Source organism: Cyprinodon variegatus, unplaced genomic scaffold, assembly GCF_000732505.1.
Source record: "Cyprinodon variegatus isolate N-32 unplaced genomic scaffold, C_variegatus-1.0 Scaffold1550, whole genome shotgun sequence".
Classification (NCBI taxonomy): domain Eukaryota; kingdom Metazoa; phylum Chordata; class Actinopteri; order Cyprinodontiformes; family Cyprinodontidae; genus Cyprinodon; species Cyprinodon variegatus.
This window is the reverse complement of record NW_015152003.1, coordinates 40,625-58,503: the sequence shown is the minus strand read 5'-3', so window position 1 is coordinate 58,503 and position 17,879 is coordinate 40,625. Positions and strand designations below refer to the sequence as shown.

The 17,879-nt window shown below is 37.5% G+C and overlaps 1 protein-coding gene across 2 annotated transcripts in view; it reads left to right on the top strand.

The window, feature by feature from the left end:
- The window catches only part of LOC107103873 (calpain-1 catalytic subunit-like), a 48,801-nt gene that overhangs the window by 22,421 nt on the left and 8,501 nt on the right, over positions 1 to 17,879 (top strand). For both annotated transcript variants that reach the window (XM_015403716.1, XM_015403717.1), the window contains exons 6-11: positions 11,673 to 11,806; positions 14,878 to 15,046; positions 16,403 to 16,486; positions 16,800 to 16,885; positions 17,328 to 17,402; positions 17,508 to 17,668. In XM_015403716.1, coding sequence (XP_015259202.1) covers positions 11,673 to 11,806; positions 14,878 to 15,046; positions 16,403 to 16,486; positions 16,800 to 16,885; positions 17,328 to 17,402; positions 17,508 to 17,668 — 709 coding nt within the window. The remainder of the gene's footprint in view (positions 1 to 11,672; positions 11,807 to 14,877; positions 15,047 to 16,402; positions 16,487 to 16,799; positions 16,886 to 17,327; positions 17,403 to 17,507; positions 17,669 to 17,879) is intronic.

The window sequence follows — 17,879 nt, the reverse complement described above, 5'->3', positions numbered from 1 at the left end:
AAACCTGCAGGACTACTTTCGGCTTGACCAAAACTGGACGATAACTCTGCTCACAGGACGCTGCCAGGGATAAGTCAGTGTGATTGCATGCCGCTGGTGATGGGGATGCCATACAGATTCATGTCAAAAATACCGAACTATCGCTTTAAGATAATTTTTTAACGAACTGTTAAGTGTGATAATGTAACAAAAGGAAGAAGGAGGAAGAATGGACCTTGTTAGATAAAAGCTGCTGCATTTAAATAAGACAAAATTTTACTTTAACTGAATTGAACTCTGTTTAAATCTCACAACTTATTTAATTTGAAAAAGTTCATTAATAAGACTTTTTCATCCTCTTTTTTTTTGTTGCAATTTCGAGTTTTAGGTTGGGGGGAGAGAACTTCTCATTATCTTTATTCTTTGGCAGAACAAAATGAATAAATAGATTGCAAAATGTTATTGTTTGATAGATCTAATATCAATATATGGCAGGTAGATTAGATTTAATGATTTATTTGACTTTTATTGACCCAATAATGATGAAGATCGAGGAACAGAAAGGAAATAAATGTTTTTGAATCTGTCTGGAGATCCAACGAACCGACCTGAACTTCTAGGAAACGGTGAATAGAGCTGCTCAGCTGGTTTTTCAGGGTGTTTTTCTTCTTTTGATCCTGTTCAGAGGTTCAATCACAACAAACCGTCTCTGGCTTGATGGCTAGGAGCCCGTCTCTCACAGTGGATCAGTCGCCCAGGGGAGGAAGGCTGAGTCAGGCTCTCCTGATGTTTAACCAACTCCCCTTTGATTAGGAGAGGATTTAATAATCCAAACGGTGTGCTTTAGATTAGAATTTTATTAAATTCTTCTACATGTCCAAGTTTTCCCTCCAGCAGGACTTGGACTCCAGCCAGAACATGTCGGTCAGCATAAAAAAAAATCTAATTTAAAACCAGATTTTTGTGCTGGTGCATCATATTTTCCACCTAATGTTGGTCTGAAATCAGCCAATCAGGAGGAATTTTTCCTTCTTATTCCAGAGAGTGCACTGATTGCCATATAATAGAAAAAGATTTCTAACTAAAATAATTTGAATTCTTCTCTCATTACACAGCAAAAATCGAAATCTCAATAGGTCTTAAAATAAATGCATATTTTCTTGAATTGAGGAGGTAAGTGAGACGCTTTGCCAATGGAGCGAGACAATCTACTGTACATTTAAAATAAGGAAAAACAACTCTATTGTCTTATTTCAAGTGGATATTAGCTAATTATCTTATTTTAAGAGTAAATATACTTATTAATTGGCAGATCATCTTATTTATCTACTCAAATTAAGGGTAATTACACTGGGTTTAAGATATTTTAACTTATTTCCAGATCTTTTTTCCAGTGTAAATGTAGCTAAATTATTTCACAGGATAAAATGGCAGTGAAAAATGATTCAAATTCACGACTAATTATAAAGCCCCACATAAAAGCAGCTGGTTTTATTTCAATAGAATGTTATAATAGGGTTTGGTGATTAATGGATAAAGTCAATAAATGGCATTTTCTGTTTATGAAGACTTAATTTCTGTAAAATCTTTAGATCTTCTTTTTTTATATTTCCACCAGTGACCTTCTTGGCCTCCATAGTTCAGTGTAACATCAGTTAATCACTTTTTGTTCTTAGATATTAACTCAAAATGGATAAACTAGTAGACTGTGTGACACCACTAGCTGCAAACATGTAGCTTGAAATTTGTTTCTTTCAATTAAGGATTCTTTAACTTTATGTTTTTTTTAAATTAAAGTCACCTCCCAGACGATTGGGACAAAAGCTGTTTTTTGACATAATGTTTGTTATTTTTATTATGAAGCTAAAGAGAGGAAAAAAAAACAATCCGTATTTGATGGGAAAACAAATGGTAACTTAATTTCTAGGTCAAATCACCCATCCCTATAATATAACAAGTTAAACGACAGATTTGTCCCAAGGTTGACCCATCTTGACTTTTACTTTATTTTGCTTGCATGCAATCCAACAGGCCAGTTAAAATGGGCAGGAATTTCTAAGGGAGTTTAATTGACATGTGGTTTAATGTGTGTTGGAGAGAAACCATAAAAGCTCATGATATTTCTGAAATTACCTGAACCATTTTTATCCTTTTATCCTTACCCTTTTTATCAAGTGAGAATAAACTTAGGTTTAAACCCAGCTTTTATATCATTGCCTCCTATTCCTGCTTTCCTAATCACACTGAGTCACTGACGATAGCCTGCCTCACTAATCCGCACCCAGTCAGCCAGTGATAAATGTCACCTGTGTTTTAGCTGCTGCTCCTTTTTATTCATTTTTATTTATTTTTTCGGTGTGTTGTCCTGTTTTGCCAATATATCTCTGAGATTAGATTACCTAGAGCTAGATGATAGCCCAGCAGCTTTGCTTTCACAAGCAAGACTGTTGCCATAAGGTTCTGCTTCGTACTCGTATATAAAAGTTTATTGAAAATCATTTAAGCAGAAAAATGGTGCATTACAGAGACTGAAAGGGAGGTGAGAAAGAAAGGAGATAAGAAAAGAGGGAGAGATAAAGAGATGGAGACAAGAAAGAGTGCATGAAAAGAGAAAATAAAACAAAATGCTGCTGCTCCTTTTTAAATGATGTCATCATTAGATGTGGCCTCCTGTCACCTTCCTCTCTGAACCAGTCATGCCGCTTTGTAACCCTAACTAAAGGGTCTTTGCTTCGCCGCTGTATGGCTGCAGCCTTTGGGAGGGAGCTGTCGCTTATCAGCTGAACTTTGCTTTACTAGGTGCAACACCAAATGCACCATAAATGCACAAAAATGGAAACAAACATGAGCAGTCAGACAGACGTGGGCTTGATTTAAAAGCTCTTATCATCTAGAAGGTTAACAGGAAGCATGCACAGGTTCAGCCCATGGTGGAGGGTTTCATTACAGCACAGGTTTACTGTATTTCAGTGTGGAAGATGGGTCCTTTGTAGGACTGAATATTTGAATAAGCATGTGGCTTTTTATTTGCATGTTTTTACGGGCAGTGTGTGTAACCGCAGCTCGTATTAAAATAGGTGGAAACAAAGGGAGGAGTGTCATTAAATAAGGTCCCTGCGAGGATGACAACATATTCTGTGTTGCTCCCAGAGAGGTATGGAAAATGTTTAAGATGTGGGATAAATAAACAAAAGACACTTTATGGATTTTACTTGGAGACAGAAAGCAGATTCAATAGAAATAAAAAGAGATGCATTACATATGAAACAGAATAATGCAAAAATGAACTGGATATGAATGATGGCTTAGATTTTTTTATTTATTTTTTTTTCTCCATTAAATTTTAATACAATTTAAAATGCAGAGCTGAGTGAAGCAAATGCAGTATGATTTGTTGGCCTATACAGTGATGAATAGGTGATTATTGGAAAAATGTTTAATTTACCCATCTGTTGTTTTGTATATTTAATTTTTGGATGCATATATGTTAACATCAGTATGGCTGATGTTGGACATTTTTAAAACTTGGTATCTTTCTATAACTAAAACTGAGCATATATTAAATTAAACATGAAGTAATATTTTATATGTAGTTGAGCTGATAATGGGGGTCTAATATCTGTGGAGAATGCTCCCTTGTGGGCTTCTTCTTGAACAAAGTTTGAACAAAGAGCCCCCCCCCCAACACACACACACACACACACACACACACACACACACACACACACACACACACACAAGCTATGTCAGGCAGCCGAAAATCACAACATTGCCAAAACGTTTTTTTTCCCGACTATGTAAACGCCCCAGTTCTTTTAATGATTCATACCCCCAGATGTTGTCATTTATTATGTTTCCTCTTTGTGTTCATATTTCTGGCTAAACATAAAAAAAAAAAAGTTGATTTTAATTAATTGCAAATTGGCAATTCCTCCACCTACTGTACTTTGATTTTACTTTTGGCCTCTCTGCAACTTAGGGAAAACTTGGAGAAGACAAAAGGGAAGTTTTAGAGAGATTAATGCTTAATGCATGTGTAGTTATATCTGCTTTATGGTCAGTATTTTTTTTCCAAATATTGACTGTCTTCTCCATATTCTGTTACATGTTATGTTTGGGGAGCACCTTTTTTTTCTCATCCCTATGATAGTCTGACACCTTTAACAGTAAGATCCCACTGAGGATTTGGAAGCTCTCCAATGGGGACCAGTTCATGGAGAAAATGCTAAAATAGGCTGCTGGAACTTTCTTTTGGGTTAGTCAGAGGCACTTCAGATGATGCACGGTGTCCTTTGACTCCCATTTAACATGAAGTTGTATTAGAGGTAGATCAGTATGTCATCTGGCTGATAGTTTTGGATGATATATGCATTTTTATTTCCTCATAATGGCTGATGCTTCCTCTATCTGCATACTTTTGTTATTTTCTGTTTCATTTGTTAGTTTTTTGCTTACATTGAGAGTTGTGTAACTTATATTTTTCATGTCCAGTCATATGAAAAAGTTTGGGCACCCCTATTGATCTTATTTTTATTTCTAAATATTTTGGTGTTTGCAACAGCTGTTTCTGTTGATGGACACAGTAATATTTAAGTATTGAATTGAGGTTGTTTGGACTAACAGAAAATGTGCCGTATGCATTAAAACAGAATTTTCATATGACTGTAAATGGAGGAATGAAAAGTGACATCAGCTTCAAGAATTGGCGCCAAAAAGTTGGCAGCACAGATATGGGAATTTTAGTACTGACGTCAGTATAATCAGCCTTAAAAAAAGCTATCAGCTGACCTTTAGTTTTATTTTTTAAAGTCAGTTCTGAGAAAAGTTGGATCTCCTGGTGTTTTTTTTTTTTAGGGAGACATCAAAAACCATGCTTGTTAAACATTGCTTACATATCCCCTTTCAAAGCCATACAGAAGTTCCTGTGAGGTACTCAGTAGTGAAAGGAGAACCAGTGCAGCGTGCATAATAGTGGTGTCATGTGACCAAAAGTTGGTTAGAAGCCATGTAGCAGTAATTTGTACAGCAAGCGGAGGGTGCAAAGGTGTGTTGAGGTGAATGAATTTATGAACCGGTGTAAGAAATGAAACAAATTCAGTTCTCTTGTTTTATCTGTTGAAAAAAAGATGCACCAAATCTGCATTTTGTCGTATGTTTTGTAAATTCTAACTCTTCCAATACTGATGTTAAATGATTTTTGTTTAAGAGCTTCAATATAGGAACATAAATTCATTTTCAATTGTATTTTCTAGCCTTCCTGCTGATAACATGAAACATTTGGAGACTTTAGTCATATGAAAACCAATGCAAATTATAAAACCTCTGTATAATTGTCTAAACTTAACAATAATTATAATTCAGTTGTTCTCCAGTAGGATTGTTCCTGCATTTTTTTACAAACTCCTTCCAGACTTTAGAGACGTTTCATTGAAGATTCCCTTAAAAAAAATCTTATTAGAATTTATTTAACCCTTGCCTGTATTTTCTGCCTCTTCCGCCTGTTGAAGTTTTACATTAACCAAGTATGAATCGACACAATCATGCTTGGGTGTAGTTTTTTTTATAACTTCCTTCCTGTTAGCCATCTCCTCTGCTTAGCTTTCCGTGTCACAGAGTCCTTTTTAGATAATTTGACGTTTGGTCCAGCAGGCGTTCTGCCAGCTCCGACTTCCCCCAGCAGAGTGGCTCCCTGATGGAGGGTGAGCGGTGGGTGAGCAGGGCCACTCTCACACATCAGTCGCACAGAGCATGCAGTCACAGAGTGGATCATGTTAAACACAAAGGCACAAAAAGGAACAGTTATCCATCAGGGATCCCTTCCATCAGCCTGACTGCTCAGTCATGAAAACAGTTGGAGCAGAAACGAGTAGACAGACAGTCCAGCTACAGCTGCACGTTCTCTATGCAGGCCTGCATGCTGTAGACAAACACTTGAAAGGATCTAGTCTGACATTTCAGGATGCATTTTAATTATGGCTTTTAATAGTCGGCACTTCTTAGAGACAAAGAGAGGAATTCATCTTTTCTCTCGATAGACAGATCAATGGAAATCATTCCAAAGTGGCGCATGGCTCCTATCTGCATGTCTCCAGTGATGCAATGCAGAAATGTGTGCTCATTTATTCATGGTTGCTTAACTAAAACAAGAGGAAATTATGCTTGTTATAAAAGCCCTGCAGATGCTTTTGTGTGCTAGATCTACGTAGAGTAAAGCTGAACAGCATGCAGACTCATAAACAGGCTTCATGTTTTGTAAACTTGCTCCACTTCCATAATCCTTTCTTCTATAGATTTCAGGCTCCTTTTATCATTTGCATGTTTTTGCCTTCCTCTGCATTTTTCTGCATTCAAATCTCTCTTGGATTTTCTTTTGTGTAAATCTGGATCCCTTAAGCCCGTGGATAAATTACCATGAACTAAATGAGTCATCCCAAAACGTTCTGAGCCCTGGCCGTGGGGGATAGTAATCTTTTTTCAGTGGGAAACGGAGAAGAGACAGAGTGAAGCTGCAAGGCGGGCGGCTGAAAGAGGGGGGGAACTAATCAGAAAGCAGGCAATCTCAGCCTCATCGGTCAGAAAGAGAGAAACTGGGGCAGAATCCTTCAAAAATATTCTTAGCCGGACAGTTTATGGAAAAGTTTAGAGGATTTTCTCCTGATTGTTCCTTGCAAGTTGTAACATGAATGTGGTCAGGGTTAATTTTTCTCACGGTGTGTGAAAGGGTGGTGTTCACACATGGATGTGCATGAGCCTGAAACCCCGCGGATCTTCAGTGGGTGGAATCGGGGCGGAAATTCAACATGGCAGGCAATTCTACAAGAGATTCTGCTGCATATTAAAAACAGATGCTACACAACAAATGTGGGCTCAGGGCTGCAGGATTTAACATGATGCTAGTTTACACACATTGGCTGTGGTCGAGTTGAAACAACTTTATTTCGTCCATTTTAGAGAGCTAACCACTTATGAAAATGGAGTTTTACTGGAAGCGCTAATAACATTCAATCACTGCCTTGGGGTTTCTGAGCTTGGCTGAAAACAATGTCAGTTGCTGCTTGTGAGATTTATTTATTTATTTTCAGCATTTTTACATTAGCGGTCTGAATTTATACAAGGTGCATAGGGATCTTGATTTTAAAAAAGCGCTGTTTTGGCTTGGTTACTGTTGTCATGTTGAACGTCATGAGGAAGACAGCACCTGTTTTAAGTCAGTTTTCCCATGACTATAGGTGTTAAATTATCTACCGAGGCTTAGGCATTGTTCATTGGATATTGTTTAACTCTAATGCATTGATTTTATAAGGATTAAATTATTTTCTAATTTAAGGGGAAAATTAAGTGCAAAATTCTGGAACAAGCGATATTTTTGGACAGATTGTTGAATAAATTTTGCTGCAAATTGTTCCAATATTTAGTCAATATTTAGTGTCATTTTAGCCCAATAAACTCTAATCTATAATGGATTTATTTTTTACTACATTTGTGAGACACTGGACTGTCAATGATCGGATGGTAATCAAATCTACATGTAATAAAGTTTGAAATGTTTCAATTTGTAACGAATTGATATAAATTAGACTTTATTAACCGAGCAGCACTTTAACCTGTCTTATCTTCTAATTTAAGTGCAAAATTCCGGAACAAGCAATATTTTTGGTAAGATTGTTGAATACATTTGGCTGCAAACTGTTCCAATATTTAGTCTTGGGTAGAAAAGCGTTATTTTAGCCCAATAAACTCTAATTTATAATCTAGGATGTGTTTTAAAATGCCTGCCTATGCTTTTTATTCTCCAACATACACAATTTGATCATTGACTAAAATGGCCTGATATGTTTATTTAATTTAAAATCCCCTGGCAGGTTTATTTACTGCACAATTCTGAAACTAAAATACAAATACAGCTCAAATATCCCTGGTATGCTAGTTTTACCTTAATCTAATGCTGCATTGGGTAGATGGGGCCCTATGAAATATGTTTAATTTCTTCCCAAATTCTTTTCTGTTTTTCCCCCAAATTCCTCTTTTTTCATTTTAATCATTCTGTTTTACACTTTTTTTCCCCTCAATTTCATATTTTCATTCCAACTATATCCATTAACCCTTTAGTTTGGATTAGGAAAACTACAGATTATTGCCAATAATCCATGAATAATTACTAACGATATTGTTCTCCTTACAAAAATGTTTTGCCAAAAATCGCATGACTGAAAAAAATATATTGCAATAGTATAAGACATGCAAAGACCCGGTCCGCTGACGGGTTTGCAGGCATGTGTGGCTCGCGCTAGCTTTCTTTTCTCTGTTTTTGATGCNCTTTCATATTTTCATTCCAACTATATCCATTAACCCTTTAGTTCGGATTAGGACAACTACAGATTATCGCCAATAATCCATGAATAATTACTAACCATATTGTTCTCCTTACAAAAATATATATTGCAATAGTATAAGACATGCAAAGACTTTTACATAAAAAAAATAACTTCTTTCATTGTGGTGTGTGTGGTGTCAGCCTTGGTATGCTGATCGACCACCCAGGGTAGCACCCTCTTGGTTGCAGTACTTTATCAAAAATAGACGAAGCTTTCTTATTTTTTTTCCTCATGGAATTTCAGATTCCTCACACATGACAACAAAATCTTCAATAAACTCTTGAAGTGCTTCCGCTGACGGGTTTGCAGGCATGTGTGGCTCGCGCTAGCTTTCTTTTCTCTGTTTTTGATGCGAGTCCTTGACTTCAAGTGGTCTTCACGTGTTCTTATCCTTCCAGTCGACCGTGTGCAACCGTGACAAAACTCCCAGATAAGTTGCTCTTCAGATTCATAAAAGTCACAGGGATATTGTTCTGTCCTACACTTTGCAGCAAGTATAACATTTTTTTAATTTTCTGGATGACTTCGGTGCTTCTGCAACATGGCCGACCTACTTTTTCTTTTCGGTTGTGGAAACAAGTGCCCGCCCCGCATGACCATATACGGGAGCAGGCAGAGCACAAAAGACTTTATATACATACTACTCTTTGCAAAAAAAGAGTGAATTACGTGTTCTCTAATGCATTCTATTTGATTTGCTAAATTCCGTGATTCCATCCGCGTTTTTCCGGTTCACAGAAATCATAGGGCGCTAGGTAGATGCTTTATCTCCACCGATGATCCACACACCTCGGCATGCTGAGTGCTTAAAATTACCCCTTGTTTACTTTCTGAATAGATCGGCTCTTTTTTTTTTTTTCTTTTTTTTTGTTTATGTTTTGCCAAATTAGGGGAACTCGTTAAGCACTGAACCTTCATAACTTTCTATATTTAGATGCAGGTAAATGCTTGTTTACTCTTTTTTTTTTATTTTTTTTTTATTTTTTTTTTTTTTTTTTATGCGTCTCATCAGAGGTGACAGAGCTGGAAACTGAACAAAAGTATTTAAATGATTAGAGCTTTAAGACATGTTTTCTGATATGCAATCAAGCGTTCTATGAAAAAGCAGTCTGACATGAGCTGAAGATTGAACTGAAATGAAGAGTGCACATGCTTTATTGTTTGGGGGGAGTGAATGAAGGAGGGATTTCACAGTGGGTTTGGAGTGTTGAAAGAAAAAGGTTTTCAGGAAAGCTGCCAAGCCGCCTAATTTACTGCAGAGATAATCTGGTCTGACTGAAATGGAGCTCCTTCTAGAAGGTTATTGTTTTCTTATCATAACCAGTTCATTTCCTTTTTTTATTAGAGATTTATTTATTTATTTTTTGTTTCAGGCACATGACTTGATTTTAATGACCAGCTTTTTAAAATGCAATTTAAGGATTCTGATATGGCAAATGGGATCTGCATGATTGGCCTTCATTTTGATAAAAGATCGAACATTAAATACTCGAACAGATTGTCCAGATCTTGCCTGATTATAGTGTTGTAGCTAAAACTCCTCACAAAACCTTTCTGTTGAATTGGCTCCTGATGTGTCTCTATTTTGTGGTGATTTGCACTCTGTTGTACTGTCCCTTATGCTGAATCTATAGAGATAAGCAAAGGGAATCTGATGTTTTTATTCCAGAGGAGTATTTTATGTTGCAGGGTTTCTGCAATAGGAAATAACCTTTTACCTAAACAGTTTGTCTTGCATTAGAAGTTACATTTAATGTTGCAAAACTCAGTCCAGCAGCAAGCCTTGCAAATGAGTAATACTGCCTCCTGCTGGACACCAATCATTCAATAAAGTTTGTTTTTCCAGAACTTGCATACACCCAGAATACTTTAATAATGAGATTAAAACAGATAAATTACTCACAAATATCTTGCAAAGGTAAATGATCCATTTAAGGCTTTTATTTAGTGTAATTATGATGGAATAGAATATAAATATGATGGATTTTATAGTTTTATAACAGAGACCCTCTGGTCACACAGAAATCACCTTAATGGTTTAAAACATCTGCAAATGTTCTCTGGCATCTAAACGCTCTGTCAGACTGGATCAGTAGGTGGTCCAAACATGGAGGAGACTGCTGACTGGACTGGTGTACAGAAGACATCATCACTGACACACTGGACAAGGGAGAGAAGCCAGTAAAGACCATTGCTAAAGACGCTGCTTGTTCAGAATGCTGCACCCAGATGTAATCTTTAAAAGACAAGTGGAAGAAATGAGTTTGGTAGGAAATTTGCTGCATCTTCAAGGACAACAAAGCCTTGATAGAATCAAACAAAATGGACATCTTGGTAAAATTCAAACTTTCAAAGGAAGTTATCAGAGCAACCTGGGCTTCCATCAGAGCTGCAGCTTGATCATCTTCATGCCATGTATTGAATGCATTAAAGGAACATACTTTTTGGAAACAGGACTTTTCAATTTCATTCATTTTAATTTTTAACTACATTTTAAGAGACTTTAGACTTAAGAGTTTCCATGATATGATGGTAATCAAATCTACCAGTAATAAAGTTTTTAAATGTTTCACCGAGCAGCACTTTAACTCATCTTATGTTCTAATTTGAGAGGTAAACCTGTCCAGAGGCTGTTAAAATACCAGCCTCTTGACAAACTTGACCAAATACATTTAAAGTTAATGTGTACTTTTCAAATTGAACTGCACTTGATTTAAATTGGTATTTCAGAAACATGTGTCCCTCATCTGTAACACATAAACAGATTTATTTCTCTGCTGCATTTGTATTTGGAAAACAGTACCTCACTCTCTCACAATCTCTCTGGAAAGTTTTAACAGTTTACTTAATCATTAGTGACCTCGATAAACTATTCAGTGTACCATTTATTAATTAGTATATATTTTTTTTACCTTTTTTTCTTGCTGTTTGACATTTTTGTTTGTGTAGCAGTAAAAACTAAGGCAAAACAAAATGCAGAGGGATTTCATAGAAAGTTATTTAGTTTGTGGATTGAGGAAAATGTTAATATGCTGCTGTTTGTCACATATTTCATTTTATTTTCTTATGACATTGGAGATGAAATATGTTTAGCGAGCTTATATTGGTTTAAACAGATTGAAGAGTGAAGGCGGTTTCCTAACTCTTCTAGTCCTTTTAGTATATTTAGAAGAATGTTGCATAAAAAGGCTTGTGAGTCACTGTTGCATTTGTTTACATTTTAGAATTTGTTCCTAGGAAAACATCCAAGCATCTTTCAAGTAATGTTAAACCTTGTTTTTTTTTCTTAGAGTTCTCTGCTTTCTTTCTGTAATGCAGTTCTGGCAGTTTGGAGAATGGGTGGAGGTGGTGATCGACGACCGTCTACCAGTGAAAGACGGGAAGTTGCTGTTTGTCCATTCTGCAGAGGGGACAGAGTTCTGGAGCGCTCTCCTGGAAAAGGCCTACGCCAAGTAAGCCTGTTGAACAAATCCAGATGATGTAGAATTATCTGTTATTGTTGTCTGTAGAAAATCTCCTTTCTTCTCTTTATTTTTTCCCCACCTAGCTAGTAGTAGGGATGTTCCATTCCACTTTTTTATTTCCGATTCAAACTTTGACAATTGACCGACACCAAGCATGAATCATATATACTTTTAGTACTTATTTAGTTGTGTGGAACATTAGAAAAGGTTTCATCCAGTGATTTAACCCAGAGAAAAGCAGCCATCAACAATAGATAAGGGAACAACTGGCTCTATCACACCATGACGATTTAGACCAGCGTATGCCTTAAGTACAAAAAATCTGGCAAAAACGCTGGCATATGTTGGATAAGTCATGGGTCAGTTTTGTATAATTTACGAGCACCCTGTACACATCAACATACGAAGAAAATTAAGAAATTTTGAGCGCAATCAAAATTTCTTAATTTTCCCAACGTATGCCGGGCGATGCTCATTAGTTACATACATTAAGTGTAAGATACTCATAAGTTGTGGCATCTAGCTTATCCAAAACCTATGAATAACGTGCATAACTTACCAAGAACTTATCTCCAATGCATATCAACGTATTTGAAGTGTTCCAGACGACCACTGAACGTGTTTCTAACTTACAGCTACTGTTTAATGGCAAATTGGAAGCGTTTTGGTTAAAAAGTGAATTCCCAGGAGGAAACTGTTAGTTCTTTTCCAGATATCCCCCATCATAGGGTGAGCGAGAAGATGAGTGTGATGCAACCACAACCCCTTTATTTCTCTTTTTTTTTTTTTTTTTGTTTCTTTATAATGCGATCAAATCGATCTTTTTATGCAGACCGGGCGCCTCTGGGCACATCATTGTTCCCCCCTGAGGGCATTGGCTTGTGACATTTCATGGGCATTAAGCTGCTGTGCGTTCTACGTAGGTCAGGCTGTTGTTAGACATACGCTCTGGACTCATTATGAATACTCCATGTATACGCCCAAAATTAATAAAAAATACATAGACAGTTCATTGTATGCCAGCGTTTTAGAAGATTCTGGGACATCAGGTATACGCTGGCTCAATCATCAAGGTGTGACAGGGGCTTCAGCACACTTGTATAAGAGATTTTACACAGAGGGCCAATATAATCCAACATTAGTTTATTTTCACCTGATATCGGACTCAATCTGATATCGATATCAGATTGAGCATCTCTATGAAATGGGTTGGATCCCCATTACCTTCAGGGTAGACCTTTATGGCATACATTGTAAGAGGTGTTGGATGCTTTGCACCAAGTGTTTTGTCCATATTGAAGGTACCGGGTCAAGACTTGTTGAGTTTTGTAACATTTTGCTAATCTATTAAACTGACAACAAAATCTGCACCATTTGTACAAAATGTAATGGATTTTTGCACTTTGGTTGTTTGGGTCCAGTTCTGACCCCTATCTCTAAATAATGCTCCTGTAATCTAAATTCAATGGACAAGGCAATGTTCATTTAATCTTTTGCTGTCCAATTTAGATCAGTCTGTGTGAAATGTTGCCTCAGTGTTCTGTTCTGGGCCGATGGGAGTGGTACCGGGTGCGGTCTTCTACCGCTGTAGTTCATCCGCTTCAAGGTTCAACACGTCATACATATTCAACACGCCTTTGTTGAGACAAGTGATTTTGGAAAATTACACCTTTCTAGAACCAGTTTGTTCAACAACAAGCCATCTTTATGCACATAATGAACGCTCTGAATCTGCTGTTACCGGGGGCCGTTCTCAGTAAATCCTAAATATTGTTTTGCTTTAAAATTTCAGTAGATTAGCGAGATCTAAAATATTCAGACTAGCTGCATTCTTAGACTTGGACAGATTTATTCGTCATTTGGTCTACACAAGTGTAAAACAAAAAGAAATTTCATTTGGAACAGCTCTCTGGACAATTTCATTTTTAAAATGAAGCAATGAAAAATAGTTTTAAAAAAAATTCAATGCATTCAATGTCTTATTCCCTTCTTCTAGGTCTACCTTATTAATACACTTGAGTGCCTTGAGTTCTCATCTACGTTATTGAATAAGTTGGTATTTGTGAAAAGAACAACTGAACAGGTGTACCTAGTGAAGTAGCCTGTATTTCTATTTTGCACCAGATAAAGCAGCAACTAATCTTTTTGCTGGTATGAGCAATTTTATGCCGTGAGAAACGGAAATAAAATATCTACTACTAAGGTTACAGTTTACTGTTTGCAACCTTGGAGAGATTATTTAAGATAATTTAAAGATCTTGGGCTTTTCTTTACTCAATACATGCAGCTACATACAACTCATAAGTGGAAAAAAAAGACCAGACCTTGAATTGTTCTACTTAAAAAAAGAAAACAAAAAGTATAGAAAAAACTGAATTGACTGACTGGGGAATTTAACAGCTCTAGTAGGACACCTAGTGGTTACCAACTATAATAACTTGTCAACGTTGAGTTGTGATGGCTCAGTCATTTTACCATTTGTTTGACAGGCTGTCAAACTTTAAACTGTTTTCTTTTTCTGGCTGAATTTGCGGTGTTTAAGAATTGATTGCTAGATTTTCAAAGTAAAAGATGCCTACAAATTTTTTCCCCCCTTAAGAATAAAGTCACTCAGATTTTCTTAATATCACAAATCTAAGAATCATTTACAAAATCTTCTTCCTACATTCAAATCTCAACCATGAAGTTGAAGTCTTGGATATACAAATGTAAAATTCCTTTAGGGATCATGTTTGAAATATTTGAAGCATTCTGCAGGGGTTGGATAAATGAGAGCTGCAGCTGCTGCTGCAGTAAACAGCTGTGATGTCAGTTGTACTATTGAAATACAGCATTGTTCATATAATGGCTACCAAGGCTAGGGTTTCCCCTTATAAATGTTATGTAAGCACCATCAGTTACATGTTCATATATGGTACTTTGCTAAACGTTGAGTGCTACAACTATAGTTGATGTTAAAGCTTTAACATTAATCACACGCTGTACAGTACACTGTTTGTAATGCTATGAACCCTCGTCTCCTTGGAAACCCACTCATGTCCCGGACCTGTTCTCTTCAGATTAAATGGCTGTTATGAGGCGCTGTCAGGTGGGAGCACGTCAGAGGGCTTTGAGGACTTCACCGGTGGAGTGACGGAGATGTTTGAGCTGAGAAAAGCGCCTTCGGACCTCTACAGCATCATCAGCCGAGCCATTGAGAGAGGATCCCTGCTTGGCTGCTCAATTGATGTCAGTACTGGTCATTCATTTATCTGCAAATGCAAAAATGTACTAAAGTTTGATCACATCATTTAGAAAGTGCCTCATTTATTGATTTCTTTTTTTTTTTTCATTAAATGTTATGAAAATGCAGTTCATTTCTTGCAGATGCAGTTGTATTGATCCTAACCAGGAAGTCTTATTTAGATTAAAGCCTCTTTCACAAAGAAGGAATTGAAACCATGCATATGACCATAAACCAATATGAAGTATCTATCAATGAGTCTAGATTAAAGCCTTAAGAATAACATTCAAACTGAGTGAAAACTTATCTGGAACCAGGCTCAGTGTGAGCGGCCATCTGCTGAGGCCAACTGGGGTTCAAGGAGACGGAAGCAGAGATGCAAAATGCAGCTGGAAAAGGCGGCCCCGTCCAGGAAACACACAGCCAGGCAGACGAGCTCCGAGCCAGCTCCCATGTCAGAGGAGGAAGAGAGCACATCCAGTCAGTCACGATCGTTCTCCATGCTGCAGCCCTTCTAACAGCATTAGCTGTTGGCCTGCACCAAAACAAAATAAAAAACTACCTCTTTTTATTTCAACATGCTCTCTACCCTTTCAAGAAAAAAGCCACAGTTTGGACAAGATCAGTCTTCGACAACAACAAAAAAAAAAGATGAATTAGTCACTCCTCTGGACCAAAATCCTTCATGAGATTTGTTTTGAACTGGTGTTTATTATTAATACAAATACTGCTGTACTCCTCTATGAGAGATCATTCTTCAAATAAATCAAAAGCTATAACAAGTAATTTCAGAGCGATCAGATGCTAAAGTAGTTAACAAATTTTAGTTAAAACCACAAGAGGGCAGAGACGCGTTCAAAATGGAGGTAGGGAGGAATTCTGTGCATTTAAGGCTTTTGATCAGGACCTTTATTTGCAGACAGGGAGCATTGACCTTCCCAGTGAAGGACACACTATCTGCTCAGTTTGTCTTCCGGTACTTTTTTGTTTGGGTATGACGGGTTAGCCGTCTGGCAGAAAAAGGAAAGGTTGAACTTTTCTCACACATGATGAAATGTTGAATCACTGATCTCAATGTTCTTTTGCACAATAGCAATGCTAAAAGGGCATCACAGCAGTTCTTCACATGTATAAAGATCTAAAAATGTATGGATATGTATGATCTAGTTTTTGTTTCTATTTACTCCAGTGCTAAAGCAAAACTTGATATGGTGTCTGTCTGCATCTTGCATCACATGCACTGCTGGGTAATTTAACCAAACATTAACAGATTTCCTCGCTCTAGATAATGTGTCAGTAGTGATACATGGACCATGTCAGCGACCTTTCAAAATCCATGCATTGCATTGTCTCCTCCACAGATCACCAGTGCATTAGACATGGAGGCCGTCACATTTAAGAAGCTGGTGAAAGGCCACGCCTACTCGGTGACTGCTGTGGAAGAGGTGAGCATGACGGTTTGGAAACAAACACAAATGCAGTGATTGTTTGTTTTTCTTACGAAAATGCATGAACTTTACCTGCAAAATAGAGCAAGTTATGAAAGCTATGAAAGAGTGATACAATCTAATTTTTCCTCTTACTTTGTCCCTACATGAAGAGCATGTGCATTCAGATCACTATGCAGTCCGTTACTTCCTGTTTCATGCAGGTTTAGTCAGCTTTGTGGCTTTAAAGCAGCTGTTGGTTTTAGGAGCATGCGCTCCAGATGTGGTTAGCGTTTTGCATTAGGAACATGAACCGTTTCTTTTCCTGAAGGTGGTGTACAGAGGAAATCTGACCAAGCTGGTTCGCATCAGAAACCCCTGGGGGGAGGTGGAATGGACCGGGCCCTGGAGTGATGAGTAAGGTTTTCCACAGACAGGGGGGTCATCTTTTTGTTTTTTGTTTTTTTCGTTTTTTGTCGCTAACATGGTTTTGAAGTCTGCAGGGAATTAATTTTCTATACAAAGCATGTTTGATATTTATTCACTCTGAATTTTAACCACTGAAGTTATCCCCCACAATGCTGCTTTAATAGTAGATGTGTAGTTTTAGGTGAATATACAGTATTCTTATGAAAATAAAGACCATGTTCTCATCCATTTTTAAGGATCCTGGGAGGAATAAGCATCTTTTTTTTCATTTTTTAAATCCCGAGGCCACAGGAAGTGATGGACTTTTTGTTAAAAGTTCACAAAATCTCTGATCCTCTTAAAACAATCCAAACTGAAACTAATCTCTATGGCGTACCTATTGCAGAATTCTAAGTACCGTTTATTTATGCTCTCTTGTTAATGAACTCAGCTCCAGAGAGTGGGACTCCGTGGATCGCTCAGTCAGGGCTAAACTTCAGAACCGCAGTGAAGATGGGGAATTCTGGTGAGTGTGAGATCATTGCGATTTCCTGCTTTTAGATTTGATAATTAAAAATTTTTAAATAAATAAAATCAAGTCATTATAGCCAGGTCTTTTTCCATTTCCCAGGATGTCCTTCAGTGACTTTCTACGAGAGTTCACCCGTCTGGAGATCTGCAACCTGACGGCGGACGCCCTGCAGCACAGCCAGATGAAGAAATGGAACACGTCGCTCTTCGGGGGAGAGTGGAGGAGAGGCAGCACGGCCGGAGGCTGCAGGAACTACCCAGGTACTGAGCTGGAGGGATGCACCTGGAAGCAGGGGCGGAGATAGATGGGGGAGGCAACAATTTGCAAGAAATGGTTGGCCACCCCAACCATTTTGTCCCTCAAATATAGATGATGGCAGCAGTAAGACTCTCTAGTGGAATATTCAAATCATTTGAATTTTTCATATCTTAACATTTACTTGACAACAAAAACAGTGTGGTTAAATATGCA